At 37.2% G+C, this 12509-nt stretch overlaps 1 protein-coding gene across 5 annotated transcripts in view; it reads right to left on the bottom strand.

Moving 5' to 3' along the window:
• Window positions 1–12509, bottom strand: part of LOC124180052 (aquaporin AQPcic-like) — a 38824-nt gene that overhangs the window by 12479 nt on the left and 13836 nt on the right. Inside the window, exon 1 of one of the 5 annotated variants that reach the window (XM_046565050.1) lies at window positions 4639–4725. The exons of 3 other annotated variants lie outside the window; for them this stretch is intronic. In XM_046565050.1, the coding sequence (XP_046421006.1) occupies window positions 4639–4669 (31 nt within the window). In that variant the 5' untranslated portion in view covers window positions 4670–4725. Of the gene's footprint in view, window positions 1–1769; window positions 2216–4638; window positions 4726–12509 lie in introns of those variants that run through there. One more of the 5 variants, XM_046565052.1, reaches the window with a different exon arrangement.

Raw genomic sequence — 12509 nt, 5'->3', positions numbered from 1 at the left:
AAAAAAATCTCTAGAAATTAACGTCACTGGCTAATTTAGTTCATTCGGAATTCGACAAACATATTACGTAAAGTAGGAGAATTGACTGATCGTTTTTCTTTTTCTTCATCATTCACTCACACGCTCAACCGATCCTTGACGGTTATTCGTTATTTGTTTTCTAGTTTCTTTCTACTTTTATCGTTTTTTCTTTCAACAAGATTCTAAAACGTGTGAGCATATCAGCTAATAGCTTCGTTCGCGGTGTGTATTTGTGTAGCCACGTTACACACAAGCGTCGTAAAATGACAATTTTTTTAATTCGCAAATTTGAAATACCGTAGTTACAAGGCGTAGCAGGTACGAAATTCCATACTTCTAATTCGCTTGCTTAGACATTCTAGCAACGTCCAGCCAACGTTTAATTTCCGATCGTGCAAAAAATTACGCAACGATGCACTTTAACAACGACGAACTTTGTCTCACGTGCATTAAAACGTGACGATGCCGAAAAGATTTTTCATCGTATCGCAGAGCGTCACGTCTAATAACGCAATAAGAATCTTACCACTCGGCGTCCAAATCTGGCAATAATCGATAACGAGGTGTATTTCATTTATTGGGTAATGCAACTTGATCGATGTATAGGCGTCGATAAGATACCGAGGATGAAAAAGAAAAGTCTAATCAAGTGCCAATTAGTGAGTCGCAAGTCGAGAAAAGTCGAAATTAACGAGGAATTAACTCCCGAGCATTACACAAGCAAAAAACATTGCAAAATTCTCGCCGTGCTGATAAGGCAAAATATTATCGATCGGTGTCGCGGGTGCAATGTACACACATGTATGTAATGTACGGCATGTTATCTACATTATGTGCATATAACACCTAGCGATATCAGGGAGAAAAGCCACAAAGATCAAGCGTCGAGTGATACAACAACGCCTGACACGAGATAGAGTCTCGGTACAATATAAAACGTCAGTCTTGATTTATTGATTCAGATCAACTCTTCAATCGCCGGATTGACGTTTCAGTTTGAGGTAATTTGTAGGAAAATGGTACGTCGAGACAGGACGAGCGAAATCACAACTGATAAGCATTTCCGTGCTACGAATAGCCGTAAATAAGTTCGTTCGAAATAGACGGTGTAGCAACCGTTGAAACAACGTGTATATCATGAATTGATCGAAAAAATATTTGAGAAAATCTGCAACTTTTTAATCGTGACAATCGAACGAAAAAAAGTCGTTGACAAGCGTTTGAATTATGCTTAAATTCCGTGACATCGTAAATAAGGTGTTCTTAAGTTAGACCAAATAGGAATGAATCCGACCTTCGCCTAGTTTCGAAAATTTCATAGTACTATACCTATCATTGGATCGTGAGATAGATAAGAAGTTGATTGCGTATGTAGGGAGAAAAATCACGTCAATAAGATATAATTCAAGTGTAAACAGAGAAAAACGGAACATGTGTGTGAATTTTTTGTTAGCGGTAAGTTTTGAAAATTTTCATCAAACCACTCTCTGGGTCCTATTTGAACGACAACGCGGCTTTACTCAATACCAAACGGACTACGGACTAATGAGAGGATCATGCGCAGTTTGATATTACTTTTTCAAAGATATGCGTATATTTAAAGCTGCAAAAAAATTAGCCGACGCGAATCACATGTATACATATATATATACACACATGTATGTACATGATATATTTACGTAAACCTACGTGCGAAAATTTGGCGACGTTGGTATATTTCGCACGTGTATCTGTTTCGGTACACCTACCCATATACGTGATCACACGCGTGCACAGGCCCGAAGAGATTGTACAATAATAATAAACTGAGGAGGCACGTCGGCCGAGCCAATGAACACCGCCAACGAAATCAGTCGGAGGTTAGTTAAGTCGACAGTTTTATTTATAAGTCAGGTAGACGAACGTCACGATAACTTGACGCTGTTTCTTGTTGTTTAGTTGTGTTCCTTTTCTTTATTTTTTTATTTTCATTCTTCTTCTTCTTCTATTCGCCGCCTCGATTAGTTCCTCTCTCTCTCTCTCTTGTTTGTCTGCGTTTTTTTCCTTTCCCCTCTCTTTTTATCCTCATTAGGATTAGATACGAAAGAGACGCACACGAGCAGCCAGGAGGCACGGCACACCGTGACGTTGAATTCCAAGGTTAGTATTATCCAGCAACGGGAAGATGGGGGCTCGGTTTCGATAATTTATTCCATTTGTTTTTTTTGTTTTTTTTTTCTTGTTTTTTGCATCCGAATGTAATAAACAAACCTATCCATCGTCCCGGAGGCGCCAGCCACCGTATATCATGAATAAAATCAACGAAAAATCACTTCTATAAACGTTTAAAAAAATCCTGTATTCTCCCGAAATGTAACATTGTTGCGATATACTAGATATACGCACACTACACTGTACTGCACATACGAATGTGACTGAATGATTTAGACCACGCTTGCAGGCACATTTGCGAGAAGAATAGAAAGAAAAAAAAATTGCAAAAATCAGTAATCAGATAACACGAGCGCGCTGAGCATACATTTTTAACAGAGCTCCGACCTTTTCGCGCGTGCAAAATATGGCGTACTAAACTGTTTCGCTTTGATCGCATCTAGTTTATTACGGCTACGAGATTCCACGACAAAATTTACCCGCTCACTTCCGACCGACTGGTTCTTATCTCGAGCCTTTTCCGACACGTCGAGTCATTCGCATAAGTACTCAAGTGAGCCTGGATTTCTGGCAATAAATAGTCAAACAACACGAGCGAAGAGTCTTTTCTCATCTCCTCCCCCTTTTATTTCCGATCGTAAAATTTCGTCTCGGACATCGGAATGTCCACGAGAGTGGCGAAGGTCGTCTACATGTTATAATATAATACGCTTCTGGCCGCAATCGTATGCTTACACATTACGCAACCGTGTCAAAGTTCGACAGTTAGGTGTATCGAGAATATTTACTCGGAATCGAGCTCGTCAGGAAGTTATCGAGTATCGGCCTCGTGCAATCGGGTCGACGGTTTTACAATGAGTGCGGTTCGGTGGCTACAAATTAATTATCGATACGTCGGTGAGGAAGTTCCGACGATCGTGGATGAAAAAAAAAACAACTTTCTTGGAGCAGATGCATTTTCTTTTTCCATATTTTTTGGTCTGCACTTCCTGTTCAGAGCCTTGTGAATAAATGAATAATAATCATTGATCGTTTCTGAAGCGATGACATGCAGAAAACCTTTCCCATACCTTTTCAGCTTCGACATTGACCGAATTTTAAAACAGGCGGAAGGGCCGAGTGATCGAAAACGGTGTATCAAAATTTTCACGTGTTAGGTTGTCGTACATAATTGTATGGTTACACGGCTAATTGTAAGAGAATGTAATTTAAACTTGTTTTTATGAGATTTCAGACACAAAAGGCGGGGAAATCGTGTTCTATTTGAAATGTTATATGTTTTTTAAGTTATAGTTTAATGATGATGCACTTGACAGATAAAACGCAGCGTATATAAATCGTACAACTCGTCATAGATTAGATTCTAAATTACAACTTGTTGTTGTAAATAAATAATTGTACTTCTTATCTTGCATGTATTCGCGTATTTATCTTTTTTCTTCTTTTTTCGTTTTGTCACTTCGTTGATAACATCAAAATGTCAAAGGGTAAGTTGATGCGTAATTAGACTGTTGCAAAAGAATCACGAATATAGAAGATAAAGTAAACAAAATTCGCGATTTCGTGGAATTCGATGCCAAATGTTATCAATACTTCTACGCGTTGCTAAAAATGTGTGGCTCACTGCTGGTCTGAATGCGTACGATACTGTGATATGATGAAAATTCATCATTGTCCTAGATCGTTTAGTTTTTACTATGAAAAATTCTCCCACACATTTCCATTTGCCTGTATATATGCTTTGACGGTTCCAATACTGCTGTGAAAATTAGGAATATAAGAAAATGTTGATTTGCAATATTTACAAAAATAAAACCGTCTGCCCCAAATGTACAAGCAAGGCAGACGGATATTTTATACTACGACTGATATACAGGACAACTACGATTTATTATACATCAAGTGCACGAATCTCGGTCACCAAAAATTTGTGTTTTCGTAGCTTTTAATTTCCAGCAGCCAGATATTTTCTTCTATGAAATCTATGTCGCGTACGTACGTAAACATTGAATTACACGTAAGAATAGAATTTGTTGAATCAACTGAACAAATTTAGTCAGAATATAATGATAAATTATCGTTCAAGCCAAGTGTGCCGAGTGTGTTGAAGATTTATCAGCTGACAGTCGAAATGAATATCATTTCAAGCCCAAAGAAATATCTTTTCTTTGTATAATATGACTTCATTTTTTATCGATCTACAGTTTATATGTATAACGCTGTAATATTGATAACATAGCCCAAATTTCGCTGCCATTTTAAATTTATTTTCTTCTTCTTTCACTTTATCGCCAGGGGATTAAAAAGCGATAATGAAAGCAAAGCAGCTGTCAAAAATTGAGATGTATCGCATAATTCTCAATCAACGTAATGATTATGAATAATAATAATAATAATAATAAAAAAGCAATTGCAATTTCACTCTAAATACGATCTGTATTTACTGCGTTATTGGTTTATAATTACTTTTGCGGTGATGCTCGATGATGTGCACCATGTTAGTAGCCTCTTTGGAACTTCCGGAATGGCGAAACCTCCGCCCGGGCGAATCTCGAATCTTAATATTCACCGACAACAATCCTGCGTACTAAAAATACCAGACATTTTCATTTTTAAATCATTAAGACGAAACGAAAAGCTGAGAAATATTAGCATCTGTCTTATTTTCCGCAGAATCTCTATCGTTGTCAATTATCTAACACGGTCTGATCTAGCAAGCCTGACGGGGTGAGATAGAAATCTTAGAGAAAAAAAAAAAACTTATTGGATTGAAACATAACTTTTTAGGTTTTGAAGGGTGCTTCAGGCGATTTGTCATTTTACATATTTAGATAACATGCGACGATTATCAAGCGCGAAAGCTTTTTCAACTCGTGCATCTCGCTTTGCAGGCGATAAAATTATGATCCATGCATCGGATGATCTAAGAAATTATCGAAAAGGATCGAAGTGATTGTACATTGCAGACAGTTACTTTTTTCTTTTGGGCACGGATTAAAAGAGAGGAACAGAAAAGATATCGCAGTCTGGTAGTCAGTAGTCAAGAACAATGAAATCGTTGAAGTCACGAGATATCCAATTAATGAAAGTATGGATGTTGAATGAAGAAATCTCTGTTCAAGGAATTGAAAATTTAACATAATTTCTTAGAGTTGCTCTCACAGTGAGACTTGAAAAACTTTGCGATTAGACTGGAGCGTTTTTTTTTTTTTTTTTCGTAAGGCACGAATCGATTGTTCGCGAAGATATAAGGAAACTATGAATATTTATCAAACAAAGACAATCTTGAAATTGACGAGGAAAATCGAATGAAATAAATGTTTTTGCAAAAAGAAGCGTTTAGTAAATTTTAAGCCAGCCAGATCAGACGCGCGATAATAAATGATAGAAAGTAGGCGTGAAAAAAAAAAAGTATTTTGAGAAACTAAGCCATTGGGCAATAATGACTTTGACGTTCTTCTGTCTTCAACAAAGTCAGGATAAACAAACAGAAAAATGTGAACTCACTTTATCGTAAAATCCACAAAGTTCGAAGCGACAGAGTAACAGACGACCTTTGTTATCTCACTTTACGTTTAAAAGCCGTCAGCAAGTTGAAAAAATTTACAATCTCTCGAATTATTTCAGCTAAGCAGATAACGACTAGCGTCTGGCGAAATTTCGCGAGTGAATTTGCAGTAGCACTCCAACTTCAAACCGCACAATCCGAAAGTGAAATCGTCTTCGTATCGGTATAAACTTCTTCAGGATCCTAAGGCTGATGAAACTGCGCGCGTTACTGTCCGAAAATTTATGTAAACCTTGGCCTCTAATCACCAAGAGATAATGCAGCAGATACGGCAAACTGACGCGTGCAAACCTTATCAACTTGTACCTTCGTGGGGGGGTGAAATCGCCGGATAATCCAAGGTGTTAACGGTTTCGATTTCAGTGACTAATTCCCCCGAAGTTATCTAACGTCAATACGTGTCGCTATAGACTCGAATCGAGCCTCCAGGAGTGCGAAAATACGCGAAAATTATTGGCTGGTGGATTCCGGATACGCGTTATGCGGTTTTTAGGGGAAGAGGAACTCGATTTTTAATAAAAGAGCAGCTTGTACGGTCTAAAATCATACCTATGATTTTCAGGAGTTTTTTTTTTTTTTAAACGCTCAGTGCAATATGAGTTTGAGGGGTTATTATTTATAGTTTCGACAACATTTTCGAATTTTTTCATTGAAATTGATAAAAAAATGGCGGCACGGCTCGTAAAAGTATAGCTAACGACCAGGTTTACAATCCGGTGGCGCAGATTCCTCTGTCAATTTTTATCCGATCGAAAGTGAAATTGAAATTTTGACACGATCTTTAAAATTTGTTTATCGATTCGAGCTCGTGGCTAAATATTTGAATTTCAGTCCAATCTTTTTTTTTTTTTATAAACATTTCTTAAACAATTTGTTGGTCGAAAAATTAATTTTATTCTTCACCATCGTATACATTCGAAAAAAATTGTTTCTTTCAAGACTTGGGTTACGAGGTCGAACTCGGAAAGGCGTTTTTTTTTTTTTTTCTTCAACTCGAAAAATTTGTTCCATCCGTTACAAATTGGACAGTGATGATGCAAAAGCATTCGAGTTCGCAGTCGTTCGTTACTTATACGCTCCGTGCCGCCATTTTCTTATTAATTTCAATGATGAAAACTCCAAAATATTCTTGAAACCATAAATAATGAAGCCCTCAAACTGAAATTGCTCCAAGGGTTTTCATTTTCTTGAAATAAAAAAAAAAAAAAAAACTCCTAAAAATAGGTACGATGTCAGACCGTCCAATCTCCCCCCTCCCCCAGCCGCTAAACGAAAGAAAGAAAATACGTGACAATGAAACTCGAATGCCGTTGATAAGAGTTAGAAAATAGAATGCTCGCGATTATCTTGACTTACCTAAGTCGTGTAGTTACGCAGCTAAATACGCAGCTAAATTTAATTCATGGATACGTCGTCGAGTTCCTCGGTAAACTTTTGAGATAAGGCAGCAAGAAGCGTACAACGTGCTCGATCACTTAACACGTGTGCAAATTTTCATCCTCACACCTGCAGGGTGGCGAGGTAGTTCACCACTTGTGTCAATTGACGATGGTAAACATTAATTCCTATGTATGCACCTTGTACCCGGTTTGTGTAACTAAATCGTTAGGCAAACCACATGTGTTACTTTTCAAGATATCTGCCGTTATATACCAGCGTAGAAAATAATGCCAAAGTTGTACGAATATGTATTCGTTGAAATAGCGTGAAAAGGAGGCGATTCCTTGCTCGCCAAAATCGAAACGAACCGTGATTCTCGGACAAATATTGATTTCATCCTCATCGTTGATGATCGTTTCTTTCTCGATTATAATGCTTAAGCTAATCCAAAGAGACTTTTGCGATTACGCAACGAGCTGCGATATTTACTTCGCTAATCGTGTCCGTCGCGTGAATTAGGTTTCGGATTTCCATTAGTTTATTCTCATCGTACGGAATAGAATTATTTAATATCGCTAGGAATTACATCCTGATAGAATACAATACAGTCGATTCGTCTCTTCTCGTTAATTGACTCTCGGATACGGTAAAAAAAAAAAGAAGCCTCGTTTGCCGTAATTCACGCGTCGAAATAATTCATGTGAATATCGGAAAGTTTACAATTCCAACACTCTGAAGCACGCTTGTCTAATTCTGGACGGTTAAATTATGGGAAAATCCAAAATCCGGTTTAACTGTCAACTTAAATTAATTAGTTAACTTGACGGTTGGACTGATGAACGTAGATCACATTTTTTTTTTTTTTTCACTCGAGACTGGTCCCACAATAAAGAGGTCGTAAAAAATCGCATAAATTAGATCGTTATTGCAAACAAGGAGAATAAAATCTGATCAAAAATTACGAAGATGCATATTAATTTTACCAACGATGATAAACATGATATCAAATTTGCACGCAACAATCCTCACCGAAGTTTGTTATGCCGATAACGTGCCGAAACTGTTTTGGGAAAAAAGAAGCGTTGAATGAATTTAGGGCAAGGAACGTGTTATTTTAAATTATTTATCAACGGCCCTACGCATCGAAAAATATGTCGTACTCATAAATCTCCCGCATATGGATATACGAAATAGGATTCAACGACAGGTTTCGTCCGCGAGTTCTGATCTCATACTGCAAGGCTGTTGCTCGTTTAGAACCTGGTGGTACTTCCGTATTTATCGTATTAAATACCTACTCGCATGATTCGCTATATGGCATTCCTCGGATGATTCAGACCACGATTTAATAATAGTCGAACTTTCATGTGTATGTATAACACGTGACTACCTTCACGTGTATAACATATGGGGCATTTCCACGCGAACTCAGTGAACGGTTGACCGTGACATTCGTTAAATTCACCAAGGATTTGGAAGGATCCTGCGTTAGTACGACATCCGAAAAGCTTTCAAAAAACTTTTTCAATTTTTTTCCCATCGCTCGTCTTTTTTATCCTGTGATTTTTTAAACCCGCCACAAAAACACCTAAATTAATTTTTAAGAAAAAAAAAAAAAAAAAACAACAAACATTTGCTTTCCGAAATGAAACATTCAAAGTGGGACCTCGTTTCTTTTTCAAAATTACGAAACAAAACGCGAGTGTGTTTTAGAACCAGAGAACCAATAAAAAAAAAACATTCGTTAAATCGGAGATACGGTATGTATTGTAATAGATTTTTAACACGTGTGAAAAGAAAACAATAAATTGAAATGAGAAAAAAACGGGGTTCCACTCCGCTTGTTGAGTGAAAATGTTTCATTTCAGGTACCAAATGTTTTTTTTTTTTTTTTGTTTAAATAAGAATCAATTTCGGTGGTTTTGCGATGGGTTTAAAAAGTCATAAGGTAAAGACGAGTGATAAAAAAACAATTCGAAAATTTATCGCGAGCTTTTACTTGGTGAAATTAAAAAATTTCAGGGTCAGTCGTTTGCCGAATTGGCGTGGGATGCCCCATATGAATACCTATACGTTTTGCACATACTCGGAACACTGAACGACGTACATTGGTCAATATTCGCAGTAGCGCGAGCTTGCAAATTGAAAAATAAATTTGCAGACTCGTGAATATTTTTCAAATAATTCAGGAAAGGCACGAATTCGCTGAGAAATTTACATCTCAGTTAGATGATTAATTTGTTTTAGGATTTGCTTGATGTCTTAGGTAATTAACGCCTAAAAGTTCATCTGCACTTCGCCTTGAAACCACCTTAATGTCGTATGACTTGATGAAATTAGTAATGATTTTCGCTGTTCAGTTCTTTATCATGGAGTGAAAAAATGGTAACCCCGTTATTGAAAGCAATATCTGCGTAGATGACAATCGTTTTTAGGAAATAGAATCACACCACCGTTTTGTTTTAAGCCTGTCAAAACAATTTTTGCCTACCTATTTATGCCTAATCTCATTACAGGAGTAATTGATCCAACGGATTTATGAAGTCATTCACACCTCATCACAATATTTACAGTTTGTTCTCAGTATTTATTTGTTCTATGAGAATGTTTTCTGACAAATTATTAAAAAAAAAAAAAAAAACAATCTTGGGATAAGCAGTGAGAAAGCTTTTACCCTTTGCTAACTAAGGGATAAGATAACGTCTGTCAATCGGCTGCAGTGTACTTCTTTTTCGTTTTTTTTTTTTTTGTTATCACTATGTTTTCACTGATACGAAGGTCACGGACTATTCTTTTCATTAGGTAACCTATTTTTCTATGATACGTTATCGCATTCCGGAATATTAAGAGGAAGTAAATCCAATGATTCTAACGATGAAGATTAAATCCGATAACGACATCGTACGATTATATCACTGACAAGATTTCTATTTTGACACCAAACACGTTTCTTATCTAGCGAGAAGAAACCCTTCCTTCTCACAAATAGCAACAAATGAAAATGAGGAAATAAAAAAAAAAAATAAACGGGACATATTTTTGCTACTATAAAAACTTGCAGACAAAAACTGTCCTCCGAAGTACGATTTCAGCCCAACTTGCAGCCGTACAAGGTAATAAATTAGATTTCAAACTCAAATTTGATTTGCTTAACGGGACTTTTTTGTACTCAGATTCTCATCTAAAGAAACTTCGGTTCGTTAGATTCTTTTTTCCATCATACAAAGCCTGGAAAATTCAACGGTCGTCATAAAGTCTCGATCAGGAGCAATCACAGTCATCGAAAGAATATCTGCACGTGCAAAAATAGAAGAAACTCTTTTGAATGTTTCCTGAATTCGTATTTCGCGCGCAAATCCGGAGCTCAGAAGCGACTAGAAGTTGGGTCCACGTGTTCCGATCTCTACGATCGTTGACTCGAGTTAACGCTTTCTCTCGAAATGAGGCCGCAGCTGGGCGATTATCTCCGGTGATATTTGCACAGTCGGTAATAATTGGAATTCAAACCAGACGTCGACTCAACCGATCTTGCTGCTCGGTAAATCGATCGATCGTGCAGACATGCTGGTGTGTTCTAGCGGTAAGGTAGGTATCTTTATACTCGATAATTACCGAACGAGCTCCGAGTTTCTCAACACCGCAAATTCACCGTGAGAGACCGTGAAATTGAAATCCTTACCACAGCTCATGATGCCCGTAAGATCGACTTTGTGCTGTCTTTATTTGTTCACTCGTCTTTAGTTTATTTGCGAAATTCCATGCTTTATGTATCTTCACGTACCGTGTTGTAAGTTTCTTCTGATTCCGCATTCCTAGATAATATTACAACTAAACTATACAATATACATGCAATATTGTACAGTGTCCGTGAAATTAATTTCTCTTCTCTAGTTGTAAGCTTGATATTTCTGGATTAGTGCACGTCACATGCAGACGTTATATCGAGGTGGATAATTGTCAAATCTGACAGCAATTCCACGATTTAATTGTTAGGTTGTAAGTCCGTTTTCTACGTTATTAAACTATGTAATTGTTAAATTTTGTTTGCCAAGAAGTTACGCGTGCAATAGAGAAACTGTGTTCATTAATGTGAAAATTACTTTTAGCGTTGCGTAGTATTCGCGATGTTTTGTTTTATGCGTGGGACTCGCTGATTCGATAAACTCAGGTTATCATCCTAAGCATTCAAATTATACTAGTTAATTAAATACGACTTTTTCATAGGCACACGTCTCGAATGGTATTAAAGATCTAGGTTTACTTTTTATTATGCGTTCTTTATCTCTGTGTAGAGATAAGAGCAATTGATGACATAATCTTTCGACAAATCAGCGGGCTTCAATTGACTTTATTAAGCAATTTTACCTGCTTACGATCAAGTAAACAGCGTATACGTACCGAAATCCGATGATCTAATAAGATTGAAAAGATTACATTGCGTTGTTTGGATTTCGAAAATTACCGATGACTTGAAGTATCGAATGCAAGAATAAGACGAATTTTTCTCTCATCTCTCGAGGCGCTCTTGAAGATAGTTGTTGTAGCTTTATCATCGTCATCGACAAATGCTCTGCATCCGAGTTCCAATCTAATCTGATATCTCGGATCTTGAATTATGTATCGATCGATCCATCAGCAATTGTTTTTTCGTAAATATCTAAACGAATCGATTCCCCGTCTGCGTTATAGTATCAATGAAAAAAAAAAGATACCATAAGTCTCATCGAGCCTAATGAGATGCGAAAATACCTAATTATATTCTGAAATGGTTAATGAATTGGCGTTGCGTAAGTGAGAACAATCGATAATTAAAGGCAGATAAATTTCCCAACGATTTGAGAATAACGTATATAAACGCGAATATCGCACGTCGTCTGCATGCGCGATGCATTTCTCGGTGAAACTTTTCCATAAATAAAAAATTCACACCCTACTGAGGAGAAGTTTAAACCGCGTAGCGAAGCCAAACGACTTCAGGGCAGCCGCAGTTCCTTTTCCTTCTTGTGAATTTCCGGGTGGAGGAACTGCAGGTGAAAGTAGTTGAGAAGAGGTAAAATGATGAAAAAAAAAATAAATAAACCGTTCCCAAGTCTCGTTTCGTTTCGACTCTTCGAATCACGCAACGTCTTCCTGCAACACGCCGCGTCTCTTTCATTGCTCCAATTACACTGTCATCATATTTTTCGTCCTCCTTCCCGGACTGTAATTGCAGCAATCGAAACATCGGAACATTTTACAAGTAATAATTTGTAATATTTGTAATTCCACTTTAAAAGCACCTTTTTTTGGCAAAAAAATGAATGTGAAATCCGCGCGTATCAAAGTCGGGACACTTGGTGATTATCCGGTGAAATTATCACACGTATTTTGTAAAAGTTTTAAAACGGTT

Source organism: Neodiprion fabricii, chromosome 4, assembly GCF_021155785.1.
Source record: "Neodiprion fabricii isolate iyNeoFabr1 chromosome 4, iyNeoFabr1.1, whole genome shotgun sequence".
Lineage (NCBI taxonomy): Eukaryota > Metazoa > Arthropoda > Insecta > Hymenoptera > Diprionidae > Neodiprion > Neodiprion fabricii.
The sequence above is the reverse complement of the archived record's forward strand: the minus strand, read 5'-3'. Positions and strand labels throughout refer to the sequence as shown.